This window comes from Cardiocondyla obscurior, linkage group LG13, assembly GCF_019399895.1.
Source record: "Cardiocondyla obscurior isolate alpha-2009 linkage group LG13, Cobs3.1, whole genome shotgun sequence".
Classification (NCBI taxonomy): Eukaryota; Metazoa; Arthropoda; class Insecta; order Hymenoptera; family Formicidae; genus Cardiocondyla; species Cardiocondyla obscurior.
The window spans coordinates 5,112,519-5,133,827 of record NC_091876.1 but is presented as its reverse complement, the minus strand read 5'-3'; the positions used below and the strand labels follow the sequence as shown (position 1 = coordinate 5,133,827).

General features: G+C 37.4%; 2 protein-coding genes across 2 annotated transcripts in view; both read right to left on the bottom strand.

Moving 5' to 3' along the window:
- LOC139107641 (uncharacterized) overlaps positions 1–4,389 on the bottom strand; it is a 28,760-nt gene extending 24,371 nt beyond the window's left edge. The window contains exon 1 of the mRNA XM_070665407.1: positions 1,224–4,389. Within this exon, the coding sequence (XP_070521508.1) occupies positions 1,224–1,416 (193 nt within the window). The 5' untranslated portion in view covers positions 1,417–4,389. The remainder of the gene's footprint in view (positions 1–1,223) is intronic.
- Positions 4,390–12,057: 7,668 nt separating this feature from the next.
- LOC139107680 (U8-agatoxin-Ao1a) lies at positions 12,058–19,943 on the bottom strand. The gene is made up of 3 exons (XM_070665468.1): positions 19,534–19,943; positions 15,372–15,453; positions 12,058–14,742 (listed from the first exon to the last, which is right to left on the bottom strand). Exons 1-3 carry the CDS (start codon positions 19,616–19,618, stop codon positions 14,580–14,582), a joined length of 330 nt encoding a protein of 109 aa, XP_070521569.1. The 5' UTR covers positions 19,619–19,943; the 3' UTR covers positions 12,058–14,579.
- Between the last annotated feature and the right edge of the window lie 1,366 nt (positions 19,944–21,309).

The following is a 21,309-nucleotide window of genomic DNA, read 5'->3' as shown; positions in this document are numbered from 1 at the left end:
AAACCACAAACTTTGAGAGAGAAAAAAATATAAAAAAATAAAAAAACATTTATATTTCCAAATTAAAAAGACGAAAATTTTTGAATACGAAACGTTTGATTGATTTATTACGGCTGTACGTAATCAATTATATTTCCTAGGAAGGGTTTTTAATTAAAGATAATATCTTTAATTGACTTGCGTAACTTGTAACGTGATTTTATCTCGTTACGTTCTATTTCTATCGATGTTAGATAATCACGCGTTCGATGTACACTCGTTCATTTATCGTGCGCGAAAATAAATTTTAATATAATATGACCGACCAATCCTTTGACGATCCCGTTACGTGCTTGAATATTTGCATAGCTAATCAGTGCATCGATGACGAGATGAAACTCAGCTATCGGTCGATTTACAAAATGCTAAAGCTACACGTATGAAACGAAACATTTCAATTTATATGACATTTCCGGTGTTACTCGTTGTGTAAGGTAAAATATCAGGGATGTGCACTTTTTATATAACTCAATTATAACATTATTGCTCGTCTATTAAAATTCATAGAAAAAGATAAATAATAAAAATTACGCTACTTTAATTAAAGCGCCAAAGTTGTACATAAATCAGTCTAAGCTAATTTAATTTCTTCTCGTATTCAATTTAATATTACACAAATATTAAATTTATAAAAGAGTAATAAAATAATTATAAAAGTCCTAAAATTTAGTTAAACGATATATCTTTTTTTTCAATATAAATTCAAAACATTTTTAACTTTTAAACAATATAAATTAATTTAAAAAAAATAAAAAAAAAACACCGAAACAATTATTCTCGGCAATCTAGCTCACGAATAGAGCGCATATAAAATCGATCAAGGAGATAAGTCACGTATGACTGAATTTAATAAATAAAATCAATCAACCCTAAACGTATTTTACAGATTTCACGCCGTGATAGATAATTTTCCTCCGTTACGATAATAATCGCGAAATAAAAATATATCTATGACAATTTATCGTCAAGCGAGAGGGCTAGTAAACAATCGCGACGTTAAGAATCGGTTAATCAAGACCGTCAAAAAAAAAAAAAAAAAACAAAAGAAAAGACAAGAAAGAAATAATAATTCAGTAGCCCATCGCATAGCCACGGAATGAGTCACGTGGATGAAAGAAAGAGATAGAGAGATTAAGTGGGCCTTAATTAATAAAACCGATCACACGCGTCGGGCAATGACTCACCGTCAGGATTGGTGAAGTATCCCCACGTGGGGGTTGCCGTGGCCGCCGATTGCACCACCAGGGCTACGACGCTCAGGGCTAGAGCGCCGGCGGCACCCCGCGCCGCGACGGCACGTTTCTCGTTCATCTGCGGATCGGTAGTCGTCGTGGCGACCGCCCTTACGCCTTGACGAGTGCTTGAATTGGTTGCCATTCTTCATGCCGTTCGTATTCTTCGCGAACGTTTCCTCGGCTTTACGACGAATATCGGTAACGAGCCGAAGCCCGCGCGAGCGGCAGGATCGCGGCACGGATCCACGTTCGATTCTTCTCGATATCTTTCGACGCGCGATTCGTGGCGATAGGTCCGTCGCTCGACGATATCGGTTTGTTATTGGCGAATTTTATTGCACCGATATAGAATTGCTGATATGTCACTGGATAAATATGATCAGAAATCAAACGTAGGTGGTTTTTCCTACTTACTCGATACTCGTCGTTATGTTCATTTCTGCTGTTTGTCGTCGAGTAATAAAGTCTTTCTTTCTCCTCTCTCTTTCTCTTTTGTAAGCTCCGTTTTTTTTTTTTTTTATGTGGGTTTTCGATAAAAAGTTAGACTAGAGTACAAAAATAGTATATACGCGTATTCCGGGTTGGAATGATAACGACGCCTAAATCTCCAGTCTATCAATCGAGTAACATTCTTGAGATTCTTCGTCGAATTTTGTCTCCCGTATCTTCGACCGGTGCCCAAGAGCGCAGTCGGGAACTGACGTCAGGTAGCTTCTTCGAGCTCAAAATCGTGAGGACATCGTCGTCGTCGTCCTCCTTGTCTTCGGTAGGGTCGATAATCGGGACTCGTGTCAACCGCGATGTGGCATACGTACGCACCCACGCAATCGATAAGCTCTTGGTTACCCGCGAAACCGAAGACGGAGCGGCAGAGAATGTCCGTCTGTTGCTGGGGGTAACAGATAAAAAACGGGGGAAGTTACCCGTAAACAGGCAAGGTGCAGCCGGGGTGGAAAAAAATCGCGCGCGTATTCATTCGGACGAATTCCACCTTCCGCATCGTCTTCTTTCTTCGGTATCACATGCATACACACACGCGCGCACGCACACACACACGCGCGGCCGGGCGCGGATATTTCACATACTCGTAATCGAATACCGGGACGAACTATCTATTATTTAAGCCTTTACGGAACAATTTTTTTGTATTACTCCCAAATTCTCGTTCCTGGATTTTTCTCGCGTATTTTTAAGGAATAGCGTTCTAAGGCGTTTTTTTTTTTCTTGTTTTTTTCGGGAGAGAGAATGGTTTTTATTTCAAAACATCTGATAAGCGTGTATTTCACGGTCCCTTCCTTTTCCCACTGTTTCACCGTGACAGGGAACGGTGCGTGTGTCCGTCTTTGTTATATCCACGCGTGCTCCTTTCTCCCTTAAAACCCTTCGCGGCGGCTATCGGTTTCCTTCGTACTCCTGGACTCCGTTGGCACTGCGTGAAACCGGTTTTTGCGATGTGCAAAGCGATGCGCAGCTAAAAATAAGATATCTCCTTTCTCTCTCTTTCTCCGCGCCTCTCGAGGCCCCGTTCCTTTCCTTTCTCCCTTTCCCTCCTTTTTACCTCCTCCGCTCCGTCCTTACCACCTTCCTCCGTCCGTCTCTCTCGTTTTCGACTTTTATTCGCGCTTCATTTGCGCTCTTCTCCGTGAAAGAACCGAGATATCGGAACGCGCTCAATCGAACGCTTCAACGGGCCAATCGATTCCGTCGATCACTGGCGCGGTGTTAATGGCATGTCCACGTTATCGTATCAACTCGGCCGGAAAAAAATTGCTTTTCTCTCGCATCGTTCGCAGTCCAGCGTTTCTTCTCGCGTGTACGTTTCTTCCGTTATCCTCTTCTCTCTCTCTTTTTTTTATATATATTTTTTTTCTTTGTCTATCGTGATAGTCTCCTTCTCCAGTGCGCGCGCGCGTCTGTGTGTCTCTGTAACGCTCGTAACGAAAACGTCGCCGCGACTTTCTCTTCTACATCGTCGCTATCGTAAAATAATTCGTGAAACGATTTCAAATTGGCGGCGAGGTTGTCTTCGGCGGCCACGCCGCTGCTTGTGGAGGGCCCCCCTTCGGAGGTCACGCTGCCGTTGTCCGTTAGGTTGGGTTGCCTGGTAGGACGGGCCGTTCGCTATTCACCGTGTCGACTATAGTGCCGCTACGCTTATCGATCGCTCCTGAATACGCTCGCTCCATTTCGCGGCACAACCAACGACTCCGAGGAGTATATCGCCGCGGATTCCGCGCGTTACGCGCCGCACTCCCGTTCGCGTATCGGCCGTACCACTTGGCGCCGCGGCGCCCCGTGCACTTGTCGCGACGCCGCTCAATTTTCCCGCTCGCCGGACGAAAAGCACCGCGATACTTGTACGCGCGCCCATACGCATCGGGCCGACCACTTTCGCCCGTGTGTCACCGTGTCATTATGTATATAGGTCAAACGCAGCACGGGGACGTCCAGCCGCGCAGACGTCGCGACGTCGCCGTTCGATGTCGCGATCCTTCCTCGTTCGCAACGAGAGAAGACGGCCGCGAGTGCCTTCCCGCACGTTCCGCCGAGCTGCTCCGTTAGCCGACTCGGCTCGACGCGGCGCGACGGCCGACCGCGACGTGTCCTCCACGTACCTGTCCGCCCGTCCGCCTCTTCGCCGCCGTGCGCGAGTAGTCATGCATTGAAAAAGAAGAAATCACGTGCACGTTGCACGCACACACTTACGCGCGCGAGGGGCAGTCACGCACTCGCGGTCACCGCGCGGGAAAAGGTGGGCCCCCTGCCTCGGGGCGCCCGTGGAAGATGTTTAACACGGTCGCGTAAAACTCAGCCGCCGACTTCCCTCCGTAGAACCCGCCCGCGAGGCGAATCCTGGTGCACCGATGCACGCGCGTGCACGTACGCACGCACGGCCCGCACGCACGCACGCACGCACGCACGCTCCGCCGTTCGTCGGTTACGTTTCAAACGTGCGTACGCGAGGAATGGTGCGTGGCGAGCGGAGTACGCGCGTGACACGGGAAGAGAGAAAGAGAGAGATAGAGAGAGAGAGTGCGACGGGGTGGAAGGACGCCCGATACGCACGCAAATGAAGGGTCGGAGGAGGACAGAGGGAAAGAGAGAGAGAGAAAAAGACAATGCGTGTACGCGAGCCTGCGCGCTGCGCGGCATACTGAGCTAGGCCTCGGCCATTCCGGCCAACCGACGCGGCCGGGTTGCCTCGAACGAGCTCGCCGTCCTCCTCCACCTTTTCCGACCGCGCTCCCTCCTTTCCTCCGGCTTCTCTCGTACCGCCGGCTCCGTTCCCTCCGTCTCTTCGGCGTTCCCTCGGCTCCCATGACTTCGCGGCGCTACCTTGCGCTCGCGTGCATCGACGAATTCGCCTGACGGCCGCGAATCCGTTTTCCCCCCTCGCCCGTCCCTCGCCGACGGTGTATTCGTAGTAGGGGTGCGCGTTTCCTTCGCTTCTCATGTTTTAAGAAAGCGTCGTCCGGAGATTAAAAAGATCCCGGGGGCCTTCGACGCCGCCCGAGTCGTCTTGCCTTTGTCTGGCGCAATAACGGGGAGAGGAAGGCGGAAAGGTGAAAGGAAAAGATCGACGGAGACGGAGAAACGCGATAAATTCCGCCGTCGCGTTCTAAATTTTCTACACCTGTTCGGGTAAACGCGTACTCCGTAACTTATTCGCGTGGACAGGTGCATCACCCGGGGGTGAACACGGGAAAGCACCTACCCCGGGTGTCTTAAAAGCTGTTTTTTTTATCTTTTTTTTTTATTTCGCGCACGGGAAATTATTCGTTGCACCGATCGTTTATCATACGTCGAGAGAAAATTATAGTTACTTTTGAATTCACCTATAACTTTATGACATTTCAAAGGATAAGCGTATTTCAGTTTTTCTTTTTTTTTTTTTTTCATTACTTTACTTATTTATTGTTTTTATTTATTATTTTATTTTATTATTGGAAATTGTGAAGTTATGATTGGGTCCACGTGTAACAATATTTTTCTCTCAGCGTACGCGTATCTGGAATTTTATAAAGTGTCAAAAAAGAAAAAAAAAAAAATTTAACAGTACGATTATGCGCAATTTTAATGCGGTGTAAATAAAACTTTTTCTTAGGTAAGATAATACGCAAGATGTGCATATTTATTCAACGCGCGCCGGCAGTCTTCCGTCGTTGCGCACATTACGGCAGTCTTGCGCACGGAAAATTTAATCTCATTATCGCGCGATTATCCCGCAGGACAGTAACGTGCAAGACGATGCACCGGAGTCACGTGTAGCGCAATACACCGAGAGCGGCGACCGACGTAAACCTACTTAAACACCGGAGATTTCCGCTTCTGCCGGGTTATTCCGCTCTTAGATTCCGTTTGCCCTGCTCGTATTTCGAGCTACGAATTTTTAAAGCTTATTTAATACTCTACTTGAAAGTATATTATGCGGATAGGCCTTGCTCAGCATTAAATCTCAAGATAAAGCTGAGATTGGTTTTCAATTTTAATAAAATTTATTAATGCTTTAATGACAAAAGAAATAAAAAGAAAAACGGAGGTTTAATAAAATTCTTAATATAAAGTTTATAGATGTTGTTATATTTTTTTTATACGAATATTGGATAAAATACAAATTATAATTATATAAAATGTAATACATGTAAATTATGTTTAATTAAAAATATATTTATTTATATATTTTTATTTTTATTATATTGATATTTTTAAGTCTTAATCTTCATGTATAATTAATATAACAAATTTACGCGTGCAGTTTATTTCTTGGTTCTAATACACGTTAGACATGAGATCGATGGAATTCCCATGCGAGGGAATGCTAATGGAAATTAACAACGTTAATTCGAACATATCGCAATTAGCGTCAACGTAACCCGTAGTTTCGCGGCCTTTACAGAATCGATAAAACCCACGTCGGTATTTCGGAGTAAAACCTGCATTTCTTTCGTCCTCCAAGACTTCGTTTCGGAGTTACGCGGATTACTTCCGCCCGCGCGTGTTAATTAACGATCGCGGCGTTTTATTTATCGCATCATCGAAAGCGTGATGGAATGCGAAGGCGGTTGTGTCGTGTCCCGCTAAAATTATAGTACTTCCGCGGTACTCCCGGGGCAATAAACTTTGCGGCCTTATAGTTACATCAAGCGTACACACACTTTATTCCGTGGCGTAATAAATCCCGAACATGGGGACGGAAGGGAAGGAAAAAAAGCGCGAAACTGCAGAGGCGAATGGGTCCATTGTCGCGCGCGGTGATAAGCAGAAGTGAGTGCCGAGGGTAAAATTCGATGCGCCGTTTTTCATTCGGCGGTCAGCTTTAAGAACGACGTAGCTAGAAGTACTAAACGCTAATGTTTAGAAAAAAAAATAGAAAAAAAAAGAGAGAGAGAGAAACGATAATTTAATATTACGTAAACTTTACGTCAATTAAATACATCAATTCTTTCTTTTATTTTATTTTATTTTTTTCACGCGGGAAACGCGCATTGAACGTCGGATTGTTAAAGGATATGTCTTTATCGAGTCTATTATAATAATTTGCGCTGTAAAAATTATCGCTTTCCGCATATACTATTAATGACTGGCGAAGTTATTAGGTACTTTCCTTGAAATTTATACATATATGTTTCACCAATACATTCGCGTGCAACATTCGACGTATTTTCCAATAACCAGAGAGTTAACAATCAGCAATTTCAAAATGAGATGTATTATAATAATGCAAGTGCACTCGCGCGTGATCCCTAAATTAGATTTTATGTATTATTTAATTTATAATCGATTTTAACAAATAATAATTTAGAAGGGAATTAATTTCAAAACGGTAACGCGGCGTTAACCTTTCGATTTTCACCCCGTGTCGTCTACGTTGAAATATCATTTGATTTTACTATTCGTTATTTAATAAAGAAATACGTTGCAATATTTAAATAGATTAAAAATATATATTTTAAAAATTGCTTCGAACGTTGATGTAATTCCATGACATTTCTTGTTTTTACCGTAAGAAAAATCGCGATGAATCAAATGCACATTTCCATTTCGCATAATGTCACTGTTCACGGAGTTCTCATCTCCTCGGTTACGTGACGTCAAGACGTAGGTAGAGAGACACGACGTATGTTCGCTTGTGGCCTGATCTCAAGGTTACGGGCCGGCATGCTCGCATAGTAATCCCACTTACGCAATGTCGCACCGAGACGTCGGAGGCCACGTAATATGCCCCGAAGACATTAACGGACTGTGTAAACGAAGGCTGAGTAAACAATGCCGGAGCACATTTGCGTAAAAATGTTTTGTAACGTCGCGAGAAGAATGTGGTCCTTAATACGAAAGGCAAAATAACAAATCGAAATAATTTTTTTTTTCTTTACAACGACGAGCAAAAAATCTGGTTTTTTTAACCTATAAATTGGAATTTAAATTTTGAACTTTTTTTTAATGTAAAATAGTATTATTAGATGAAACATTAATTGTAATAAAATTCTAAGATGAGCAATTGATACGATTTTCGGTGATATGAAGAGGTGAAAGTGATGGTTCGTTATTCTCCACATCTTTCATCCTCTCGTATCCTCGAAACGTTGGTTAAAAAAATTTTTATTATTTTTTTTTAAATAAATAGGACTTGCAAAGTAATTATTTTGATAGCCGGCAACAAACCGTTGTGCAAAGTGCTCGCACTTCTGTATTAATTTAATCTAAACGCGCTTGAAATAACTGCGTTTTGAAGTGATTGACGATTTCCAATTTTGCCCGTGATGTAAAGACCACAAGAACGCTCGAGAACGTAATTCACCAAAGCGATTGAGATACCGCCGAATCGGGTTCTCACTCGAGCAAATATTCGCGCCTGCCGCTAAATATATTACGTCATCGAATCTATAAACTTTGATTTAACTTGCTTGTTTGCTAGTTTCACAAGTAACTAGTAGTTCCCCCGACGATTATAATCATTGTTCACTGTTCCCGTCATTATTAAAGCTGACGTCGAATAGAAGTCGTTTTCAATCTCGATCTCGAAATGAATAGCTGCTTAGGAATAATAAATTAACCGACGTTCAATTTTTCTTTGGAATTTTCATAACTTAATTTTGTAATATTTAATTAAAAAATTAGAGGCGCTCTACAATTTAATTTTTCCATTTATTTGTTACAGATTATTTTATCGACAACTTCGCCACAGTACATCAGTGAAAAAAAAAGAAGAAAAGTGCCGAACGCCGAAATTTTAATAAATACGAACCGCAGCCGGTTCGTCGGTCGCTTCGCGAGTTCCGAAAAGTATCCGGGCGTGATTTTTTCATATAAAAATTTTGCAACGGGAGTGCCGTGGACTATCGTGCGGAAGTGTTAAATGAAAAAATTAATTTTTGTAACAGTAGTTTATCGGGCGCGTTCGCGAGTGTCCAGTGCGCGGAAGGATGACTCGACACGTCCATTCTGAGAGGAGGAGCAGGCCCGGGACGGGTATCCTGCATCGGCGGAGCAACTTTTAGGTAAGCATAAATTTTTTAAAATAAATTCTTTATTAAAAAAAAATTTTATTAAAAAAAAACTGGCGTGTCTACAATAATATTTTCCATTTTATGTTACAGTCATCGGCAGAACTCTTCAACTCCGCTGATGTTCATGCAGATTGGTGAGTTGCATCATTTTTTTATTTTTCGTACTTTGTAATTGGGGTTTTTTTAAAAAATAGCGCGCGCGTAGTGCATGCATGGTTTCTTCTAGTCAAATAAAATGCGCCAATCTGACGGAAATGCTATAAAAGAAATTTTTATACTCAAACGTAATAAAATTTATTGATACACGCATGTTTAAAAAAAAAATTTAATACATAGCTTACACTTAATTAAATTAAAGGAGTTCTTTAAATATCAAATGTATAGATAAATATATAATAAATCGTGTGTAATAAATTTAAGTTTTAAATACGTATAATTTTAGGTGTTAGGTGTTAAATGAAATAGACTTTTTCTTGAACGCAAAAATGTTTTTATTCACTACATTAATACATATGCATTAAACGTAATTAATATAAATGTATAATACCACAAGACGCTGCTTAATACATACATACTTTAATAGTACGAGACTATACAAAAGAAATATCAAGCTACAAAAATTAAGTATATCACGATTAAAAACTTTAATGTAAATTAGCTTTCGCTTCATTATTTTATTTTTTATTTGCGATTTTACGGTTCCGTTTGATCGAAAAATATAAATCTGCAAGAGAGCCAGCCAGGTTCGTTGAACTATCTCGTGCAAAACGTGATCCACAAATTATGGCCCCTCCGCCGATCGTGTCATCGAACTCGCTTTCTGATTACGTTCGTAGTCCGACAGTGCGTCCTCCTCTCCTTTCACTCAGCAGTATTTCGTAATCAGAGATCTCCGACCTTTTTCAACCTGACGGGGCCCCAAAGGTCTGAGAAGTCCCGCGGAAAAAATTTATGCGCGAAAATACGTTTAGAAGTATATTGAAAAAAATGTATGTACCCAGTACATTATTATACATATATTTGCGCATGCATAAAAAGGTACATACAATTTATAAATGCGTATAAAAAAAATCAAAAATGTAGCACTGCACATATTTTCGCAGTAAATATAAATGATTTATTACACAAATATATATTCATGCCGTGTACATTCAAAAATATATAAAAGTAATTACACTTTTAAATATATTTTTTTTTTTAACGAGAGAAATATTTCTTTCGGTACTTTTTTAAATAAATATTTTTACAGAAGTATAGTTATTCTTTAAAAGTATTAATTTAACTACTAATGTGTTTATTTATGACACGTCGAGACAAAAATCAAAGTAAAACTCTGCGGAATTTAGGATATTAATCATCGTTTTATTACGATACACATGTCGCGACGCATATGTATACATATACGTACGTAGTACGTATCGCGGAATCAAAATGTTAAACATAATGTACCTTCTGTCCTAAATTGCGACGCACGTATCGTCCTAGAAAAATAATTGACTTAGACGAACCTAATAAAGGAAACGTGCGTGATGAAAAGCTTGGCCTGTTAATTATATGAATTTATCGTTTGCTATTGCATCACACTGACACACATACAAAATATCCCTCATTACTGTTCATTACTGAAATTATTTATAATTCAAGTGAGAAAACTCATAAAACATTGTTATTTCGCCATTTTGTGTCAATTAAGCTTGAGTTAATCTTATCAATTTTTTTTTTTTTTTGCAATTACTTATTCAAACAAAACTAGCGAATTTAAAATGTAAAGATGTTTTTCTATTAAAAGTTATGAAATGTAAATATAAAAATATTAACTTACGGTTTATATTTCAAATTTTATCATTACATTCTAGTTTTTGTAATTATTATCACTATAATTAAAATTAAATAAAATCTCTAGACTACATCTTTTAAAAAAAAGAGAACAAATTTTTGTTTAATACAAATATTTTATTCTTCATACAGAATAGCATTTTGAACAAGAAAATATTGTTAATTCGATTTTTTGCACTTTTTTTTTAATGTCTATATTTACGGAAAGTATAGTTTCACATTTTTAATCCTTTTGAAAAACTAAACACGAAAAGTGAATTAAGAGTGCGACAAAATATTCTTGCACTATGCATGTTGCGTACACGGAATACCTGTCGCACTACTAACAAGAGATTATTTACGATATAACTCGGACTGAGGACGTAGGTCATCTATGGTTCCATGAGGTTAACTCATTTAACCTTCTCTCCTCTTCTTTCTGTAGGATCGAGATCGATGTGGCCTCTTAGAAACACGTACTTTAACTACATTAGAAAAGTATACCGCAGAGTGCCATTCAATACTTTTATCGATTGTTAAAATAATACTGAATATGGAAAAAGAAAGGCAAACGAGAAGTAATACTAATGTTACTGATTTCATTTATTAATTGCGCAAAGATTAATAATGCGTTTTGTTAGTCTTTAATTAATTTAATAATTTATATTAAAAATATAAAGTTAAAACTTTTATTTTTATAAAAGATTAGTACATAAAATTTGTACAAATTTAATTCAACTTGAGAAAAGCGTGCAGGTAGCAGAAATGTTTTTTTTTTCTTAATTTAATTTCGTATAAAGTCCATTTCATTTTTTAATTTAAACTCAGATAAATCGACATTAAAAACTAATAAAACTAATTTTAAAAATATTAATAAAAATCTTACTTCATAAAATAGTTCTTTAATGGTAAAATAAATAACTGCGTTTGTAATTAATCGCACGACTTTATGTGATAATATACTATTTCCCAGATAATAAACTTTAGAGAAATCACGGGTAAGAAGGGTTATTCGTTTAATTTGTCAGATTATTTTTTTACCGTAAGAAAAGCGCATCGCGAGTTAAATCATACGTCACGATCCAGTTACTTGACCCTTCAGGTCTAGCATGACGTTGCTCTCTTGGTCTGGCAAGGAAGAGGTCATCGTGACTTCAAAGGTTCTCAATTGTCTCTCCGCAGGTGCAAAAGAGAACCCGCACCTTTTTTATTCGCATTTTTTAATTTTTATCTTTTTTTTTTTTTTTTAATTTTAAAATCTTATTTCAAACAAAACTTCAAGAATTAGAAAGGATGAAAAGTAAAATTAAACCGAGATTAAAGTTATAATCTGCACAAAATATAATAAAAGTGGATATTAAAGGACTCGATATTGTAACTATTACGTTCGAGATCAAAGTTATAAATTAAACCGTCCACGATGTGGGGCGATGACAGTAGAAGGAAATTACACATACACATTTTCGCGCGTACATATATAATATATATATATACATATTATATTTCCATGATATATATTAGTACGTGTACATCCACCTTCAGGTATAATTCACAAACATATATTACTGTAATAGTTTTCTTTTATAATTATAAAGTAATTATACATGTAGGTAATACGTTCAAGGTTCGAGACGTGATATAAAGAAAATGTGAGTTGCAGGTTGTTCGTAGACAAATCGGTGCTGTTTTAGGTATACATACGCATGTGTCAATATATTAATTGTATAACCTTTGCTCATGATTCTATAATAATTGCATTTTTCTTGGTCACGTTCGAGCACGTTCGAGCTAAATTAAAAAAAAAAAAAAAAAAGAAAAAAAACTTTGTTTAATTTTAAATATTTAATTGATTATTCGGAATGATTCTTGATGAAGTAGTTTAATTTGGATAGGCGAGCCGATTGGCGGAAAACGTAGACATGTCCGATTTGAAAGCAGTTATTCTCACAATTATAATACTTTTCGAATTTTTCCCTCTGTCCAAGAAAGATTGTGTTATCTCAGAAACGCGAGAATTAGCTTTCGTCGTAGGCTTTATTCGAAAAAGTTCGCATCGTTTGTAATAAACGTCGCAGAGATTTTTCGTATTACATTATATTTCATTATTAATAAAAGTGCAATGGTAGGTTTTGTGTGATTTAATTTTCGAATAGAAGGATCGCTGAAAAGAGTGGAATCAAAACTAATTGCGTTTAAAACGTTTTGTTGATAATAAAGGTATTTACTTCTGCACGTAAATGTTTATAATATTCTCGCTAAATATTTGTTTCGTCAAATTGAATATTTTACGCTTTAATTTAATAGCGAATAAAAAAACTTTTCGCGGAAAACAGTCGTGGGAAAACAAAATATCTCTCTCTCTCTTTTTTTTTTCTTCCATTACGTTTACACATATTTTTAATAAAAGTCCAAATTTATTCTAGAATATCAGATTTAAAAAGTTCACGTTTAAAAGTGAACAAATATGTCGCAGGTTTACAGACGTATGACAGTTTTATTGAGCGCTCTTCGTAACTCGTTTCGCAGGCGACGGGACAAAATGACAGGACTGGAAGTAACAGTTACAATATATCTTTATTCTTTGCACGTTTTATCCGAAAAGTTTCGATGAATTGCTGCTGAAGGATACGGGATTGACCAGCGCGAGTCAGGATCGATCCTCCAGCGTAGTTACGTTCGTCATAATGCGTTCGCCATTTTCGACTCCAATTCGACGACGGTTCTCGTTGGTGAAGTTGAAACGACGAAGAATTCAGGGAACATTTTAGGGAAATGGGATCAAAGAAACGGAAGATGAGCAAATAAAGTACATTTGAAAGAAAAATCGACCGGGTAAGATCAATGTCCCTGTTTACACTCGTAGTTTCCGATTTCTACCAATTGTTTCTCTTGATTTAAGTCTTCAGCTGATGCAAATAAATAAAAATCAATTAAAAATTCTCACAAAAAGTTTAGGGCACTTCACAAATTTTTTCTTGAATATAAATATGTACGTCTACGCATCGCGTATAATTGACAGTTATTTATAATGAAAGTTTTTAAAAATTATATTACGATTCGAAGGGTAATAACTTTTTACCCAAGAGATCAATTTAAACATCTACTCTTGGTGTTATTAATTTCGATGGATGGAAACGGGGACATTGATCTTGGTACCAACTGAGAGATAACGTTGCCTTTATCAATTCTTCGGAAAGGTTTCGTGATATGCACGTATCGCACGCGTCTACAAATGCAACTCTGATAAAGATCTTGACAGGAATCGATTGCGTCAAAGCTAATCGTTTTACGTCTTTCGCATTACCTACATTATAACTAGAGTTACTGTTTAGGAAGAAAGAGAAGTAGGCGGGGAATCGTCAAGCATATATCAATTAGTCAGTGCAGCTGATACCGAGAGTTAAATATCGCGAGACAGAGGTAGTCGTAAAAACTTGAGAGACTCGATTTACGGGGATTATTTTATTATATGTATAGCGGGTACGCAATAAAATACCTTGCGAGTGTGACATTTTGCAAAGCCACGTCGCCGATCGCGATAATACCACGCGGGCCAAAGTAACGATTCGTCCTTCCGTTAAAAGAATCCGAGAAACGCGCGAGAAGAAGCGATATGCCAAAAGAGCGTCGGTCTCGACGAAAAGTCCAATCGACGGAGACTTGAAAGGTATTTTAAGTCGTTTTCTCGGGCGATAGACACATCGAATGGGTTAAAACAAGTAAACATTTAAGCTCGAGAGGAATATCGGGAAGACACCATCGTCGAGATAATCTTTCGGGAAACTCGGGTGATAGGAGATAGCTTGAGAAAGATAAGGTAACGCCAAAAAAAAAAAAAAAAAAAAAAAAATACAGGAAAAAAAAATAAAAAAGAAATTATAAAAAAATTTTTTTTTTAACCAAGACGAATGCTAGAGAGCGTAGAAAGACTCAGGGCGATGGGGAGGGTGGATAGGGGGAGGAGTGAGGAAGAGGAGATCGTTTAGCCCCATTTTTGAAAGATACCCATCCGTTGGCACTTGCAATTAGAACCCCATAGATTGCACCGGCAGCTAGAGCTGTAGCAGCAGTCCTTCCGTCGCTGGTAACAATCGCCGCCGCGCCTTATGCAAGCTCGCCTAAACAAGTTTATCGACGAGGTACGTCTACTCGAGATTAAAGGAACTCAAGAGAGGGCTTTTGCACAACATTGAAACACTGGGGGGCAGCAGGCGAGGGCTGAGAAACTGTGCAAACCGCCGTGGAACGGTTTGTACGTAAAAGTATATCTTGAAATCTGCGTAATAAACCTCACTGTGTATTAATTTCTGGGAAAGAAAAAGTTTAATAATTTTTTTTTCTTTTTTTTTTTCTTTGTCGCCTGTTTAATGACATTTGATATATGTAGTACATGTATATAAAAAGTATACCGCGCGATTTTTATATACGTATGTTATACTTTTACATACAAATTTTTCCACCGGGAAAGTATCGATTCGGTGTGTCTTGCACATGTGTTCGTGCGCACGCACCCACACACGCGTACGTATAAAAAAAAAAGTGAATAAAAACTATTAACAATTAGAAAACAAATATTCAAAAATTTATTTTACTTTATATCCGCAAGCTACATATGTGCAATTCTCACAAGAATTAATTAGCGAGAATTAAAAAAAATGCGATAGGAGGGAAAAACGGTATACTTTAGAAAATCTCGGGAAGGACGTCGGGATAGGAGAAGCGTGTGGAGATAAAAAATGGGATCGTGAAAAAAAGGAAAAGATTATTTACTCACTTTTGTGCCACTCTTATCAAATTTTCCAAAGCGTTGTCTGTATAATCCGAAGAATCGCCACCCTGAAGATCGTCTAAGTCTTCTGCAGGTGTATAAAAGAAAAAGAAAAGACAAACGTTCCGATATAATTTACAGCGTGTCTTAATGCGATTAGTTGCATTGTAGATTAAGAAATAATTAATTCCAATTTACCGTGCGCGCGATAATAATAATAATGTGATAAAGCGTAAGTGCACTAACGAATTAATATTATTAAAAGGCAAATATATATTAAAGTTTCCATTGTTACGTTTTCATTACCGCGTCTTTGTTTTGCGCGGGCCCTTCCACAGAGGAGAATATAGTTCCATTAAGTTTATTACAGCAAATCTTATTATGTGTTTCTGAAACACAGCGGAAATCCTTCACAACGCAGGGATAAAAGGTAACGCTATGTCGAGGCAATTAGAAACGGAAATACGATTTCTTTTTTCTTTTATTTATCCCAGAGGATTAAATATTTATTCTCGTGACGTTCTTTTAAAGTTTCGAGTGCAAAGTGAACTTCCCTTTCGAGAAGTCGACACTTTTATCCATTTTATTGTACATAATTTATGGGATATTTAAAGGAAGATATTAATGGGAGACAAGTTTAAAGAACTTAATTACGCGTGTTAATAAGTTATTATTTATAGAATAATTTGCCGAAGAGCGCTGTTTTCGCTCCAGAAAGAATTCTAAGAAAGTGAATTATTCTGAGAAACCCGGTGAGTGGATGAGGGGTATTTTTATCAAATTATATTAATGACAATCCATTACTATCTTTTCTTCATTTCCTCCTTTTCTCCTCTATCGACTGCGGCGTCTTACAAGATTAAGATAATTTAAGAACCACTCGTCTCATTCGACTTTCTTCTTTCCTCGGCTATTTTCTTTAGCTACCTACCGCGACAAAGCCGACGTTTTAATATTCCAGCGACGTGCTGTGCGGAAAATCGCGAAGTTATTCAACGACACAAAGTTATTTCTTTAATAACGAACAATCTTGTAATGTAACTTTTAGAAGAAAGTTTATATAAAATTTTATTTTATCCGTATAAAAGCGTAATTTTTTTGTTGAATGTGAACTACACCGGTACACCTCGATTATCTTTTTCTTTTTTTTTTTTTTATTTAAACGACTCGGTGAAATTGTTGGTCATTAATTAAAAGCTTGTTATAGAAAATAAAATTAATTCACAAAATCGTGAAATATGACTGTGACGCCGTAGAATACTTTTCACTTTGTTTTCTTTACGCAATAAGATAAGCAGTAGTAAAGTAAGTTTGTACAATAAAATTATATCTTTATTGCCCACCGGCAAAGAGAAAAACTTATACGTCATATTTGCCTCGCGAAGCGCGATAATCTGGATATTAAACTCTATTACGACGTCCCCGTCGTTGCTATTGACATAAAATGTCGTGAAATGCAGAAAGCTCGATATATCGAACGACACCGTAATGTTTTTATTCTAACATGGAATCGATGTATCGCGTTTAATTTGGTTTTAACGTAAAACCGACAGGTTGAACTTAAAATAAATTTTATTAAACGAACCGTTGAATAATAATTTATTAAATTAAACGAGAAACGCAGAGAGATAATGAACGAAGGTGAGGAAAGACTAACTTAACAATTAAGAGAAATCGATGGACGCACAATTATAGCGCCTTCGAAAGAAGCCCCCCCGATAATCAATCAAACGCGGATGTAATTAAGTTTCGGAAATCAAAGTCCCGCTGGAAACTGATTACGTTCTTCATCGGCACCGACAATTGTTACATAGGCGAGATTCTCTCGCGTTCCAAACGATACGTCGTCGCAATCTGCCGATTGCAATCGTTATATGTATAAAAATAGTGCCGTCATATAAATAATTCTTGCTCTAATTGAAATAAAGAGAAGTTGATTGCAGCTACATTAAAAGAAAAAAAAAGAAAAAACCATGTTAGATGTCTGTAGACGCCATAAATTATTTTTGAAACATTGATTCGTTGAATAAAATTATTTAAAACACGTAGATTTATATTCATTCTTGCTTTTACACATGAGTTCGATTTTTTTTTTAAGCTTGAAGCCTGAAAATTAAACTTTCCGATAACTAAATGAAATGATAAAGATATCAAATCAAAAATTAATTCAGCTGTTTTACATTTAAGTCTTATTATCATTATTATTATCACATTTCAATGCAATCTACGGATTTTTTTAAATATTAATTATATGACCAGCGAATGTTGATTATTCAAATACATCATTATTTACACGTATCGCTCTTCCTCTCGTGATTATTAATAATGCATAACTCTTGCAAAAATCGTTTAATGAAGTTTAACAACTTTAATGCAGAGGGCAAGCATACATGTATGAATATAATTCAAGCCGAGCACGTCCAACTATGCGTAAACCTGTTTCACTTGCACTGTTCGCACGATTTAACGCGATAAACTAGTTCAACCAAATTTTCGGATTTTTCACAGAAATTATTCCATCTGGTTTATTTCTGCCTCAAGATTTTTGTACTTTTAAAATACTAGGAAATTTTATAAACATATTTAACAAACGTCTGTGCAAATTGGATCTGTCTCGTACACGCGAGATATTTAATTTAATATCGGTATAATGTTAAACTGCTATAAACAATTAGTATAAGTTTGTAATAAGCAAGAACTTTTGGCGAGCTACGCGATCTCAAAAAGAGCGAAAAATAGTCCGCCAGAGCGTTACAAGTTTCGAACGAATTTTGACGTGTTATAAGGTTAACATGCAAAGTGTGCTGCTACTGCGCGCGAGTTGTAACACTCGCAAAGTCGCTTCGGTTGATTCTACGACGTCAAATTAATGATTAGAGCATCAATTAGAAACTTTGCAATGTTAAGGTAACTTTTATATGTTATCTTAAAAAGAAACCCCGTTGATAACTTCGTTTAGCTTAATTAAAAGTACTAAATTAGAAGAAGAGAAAAAAGCAAAGTGAGATAAATCTCATTAAATTATTCAATGAAATGTTTTAACAACTTTGCCGCGTAGCAGAACAAAGATTTTTTTTTTCTGATGAAGTACGACTTTCTTTTTGAAATATAATTTGACTACAAAAGTTTACTCGCACACAGGCATTTTTATAAATAACGCAAGTGATATAACGTAATTAACGTGATTATTCGTGTTTAACTGAAATGCGCGCGGTAATTAATGTATATTTATTATATTTGCGTAATAAATAATTGAACGTAAATAAAATTTTCTACGTTAAATCAATTTTATAAATTATATACAAACTATGCAAAAAATAAATAATGAAACATTAAATTAATATTTAAATTAATTTAAAATGTAGAACTTACATTAAAAATTTTGTACGCCAACGCATTTATTCTTTATCGTTACATCTATATTATTTTTTTATTACGCGTGAACGGTGCGCAATGCAACGGCATTGCTAAAAAAGAAATAAAAAGAATTTCCGCCAAAAACATGTCTGTTTGCATAAAAAAATAAATAATGTCACGCTTAGCTTCGGGCTAAAAAAATCGGAAAAAGAAAATTGCAAAAAAAGAAAAAAAAAGTACTGAAGGACAATATTTTCATAATTATAAAGATATCCGTAGTAAACTTTGTCAACCAAATACATCGAAGTTATCAAAGAGAAGATTCGTTTGGTTGAAAAAATTTAAAACATAAGACGCGTGAAATAAATTACACTTCACATTAATTAATGTAAATAATAAACTAATTATCGTCAGTATCCAGCAGGACTTCTACTTTTGCAACAGTTATATAATTTCCGATTTTGATTCGCTCCTAGATTCGGCCCAAATTAATATCATACGCCAATCAGTCTTGCAATTTTTTTAAAAAAGTTGCAAAGGAGCTTTTTTCACTAAACGCAGCTATAATCTCCCTTTTTCTCATCTAATTCCTTATCGTTGCACTTTTTAAAATACTCAAACAAATCAAACCTATACTTTTCCAAATAAAAACCGGCTTCGCGTCGAAACCCCGAAAAACTCTTCAGAGTTCGAGAATCTAGCAAGATTAGAACAGCAAGAAACACCCCTACGTTCATTAAAAAATCAAAGCGGCTCGTTTTTTTGTTTCTTTTTTTCGTTAACGCGTAAAAGAACTTGGGTTGCGACTCACCCCCGTCATCAATGTAAGGACTGGCGAGGCTCCTGTCGGCCAAGACGACCAGCAGGAGAGAGAGCCACAGCAGCCAGGACCTCATACCTCGCGATCCGCTCGACAGTTCCGGTTTCTCGCCGACCCGGGGGGAGTAATGGAGTGCGAAGTCCACGGCGCTGATCTCTCGGCTTGAGAATAGGTCTCACCTTTGGCTCACCACCGAGTTACCGGGGCTACTGGGGTGCGAGTGAGGGTTTCCACCGCGATCCACCCGCTTATATAGACGCGGAAGGCGTGGCGATGCGCCCCCACGAGAATGTGTGAGCGCCCGGAGCTTGGACTTGGCGATCAGACCCGAAGTCCTCCACCACGCGCACTCAATCTACATAAACGTCCCCTTCGAGCGGAGGACGAAGTAGCTGGACCGCTTTCAGCCTCCGGCGGTTCTTAGACTTTTCGAGGCAACTAGTTGCGCGAAGCAACTAGTAGACTTGGAACACTTTTTTTCCCCCTGATCACCGTTCTGTTTTCTACCCTTTGTCTATTTTTTCATCTTTCCGCGAGTCCTTTATTTAAATCTGATTATTAGATGTCGTAATTGCAAAACGGTACATAGGTTTCTCGAGCGTGAAAATGAACGAGTTCGATAGAATATTTAAAAAATATATTAAATACTAAATAAGATTTAAAAAATATATATAAATATATTATATAATAAATAAAAAAATATATTTGTCTTGTAATTTGGGAATAATTAAAAATATCTTTTTTTTTTTTTTTTTTTAATTAATGCCAATGTTAAGTAGAAGTTTAGGAACACATGGACTTTGCGATGATCGCAAGTCGCTTCAAATTCTGGTGATTAGAAATAAGAGATAGAACAACAAACGTGTCTACGCGCACCGCAAAAGGATAATCGGTCTAATCTGTGCTCAACCTTGATACACAATTTAGTAAATCGCTGTAATTTGTCCGTTCATTAGACTTGTCATCCTGAATACCAAATAAGAATCTAATAAGAATTTATTTGCGAGGCAATCCTTTTTATTCGCTCTCGGAGCCTTTCAACGGGAATAATGGCGAAAATTAGCGGAACACCCGCGACTCGGATTAAATTTTTTTTATTAAGTTTAAAACTTTGATTAACTTATTGTCTTTACATTTCAAGTACCGTCGTCGTGTATATCACGGCAATCACGTTATGTACCTACTCGGTATTGTTCGGCTAGAATTAATGTAGTGGAATTTGTTCTATTCACGTGAAGTAGTTTCATGTAAACGTCGGCTGCAGCTGTAACAAACAAGAAACCCCTTCGATAAATTCGAAAGCTACGACAGCTTTGCGAAAGCATGAGCAGGTCAAAAGTTTATCAGGTCCACTAATACGCGATATGAGTACGCACACGGCGGTTAAAAGCATGATAAACGAGAAGTTCAAGCTAATATTTATGAACAATGTTTGCGAGAAAAAAAAACCTAATGCTTTTGCCGAAATAAAAATAAAAAAGGTAACCAAAAATAATTAAACTCACACATTTTTTTTTAATTATATATATATTTTTTTTAAATAAAAATTACGCTTTTATTTAAAATAAATTAATTTTTTTTTTAAAGTTAGAGAAATAATAAATAAACGCATCTTTTTTACACGTACGTCAACGCGATTTAATTATTGCCGTGCAAGCACCTTCGTCGTCAAGTTTTCCGAATTGAATTCGGAAAGTTTCTAAGCGTTTGCAAAGTTACCGCTTAAATCAAGCTTAGGAAATATAATGAAATAGTTGCTTTCAACAA

Coding starts and splice junctions, on each gene's coding strand:
- LOC139107680 (XM_070665468.1), bottom strand. CDS start 19,618: ATGAGGTCCTGGCTGCTGTGGCTCTCTCTCCTGCTGGTCGTCTTGGCC. Junction 15,454..19,533: donor TCCTTACATTGATGACGGGG/GTGAGTCGCAAC, acceptor ATACACCTGCAG/AAGACTTAGACGATCTTCAG. Junction 14,743..15,371: donor TTGATAAGAGTGGCACAAAA/GTGAGTAAATAA, acceptor AATCTCGAGTAG/ACGTACCTCGTCGATAAACT.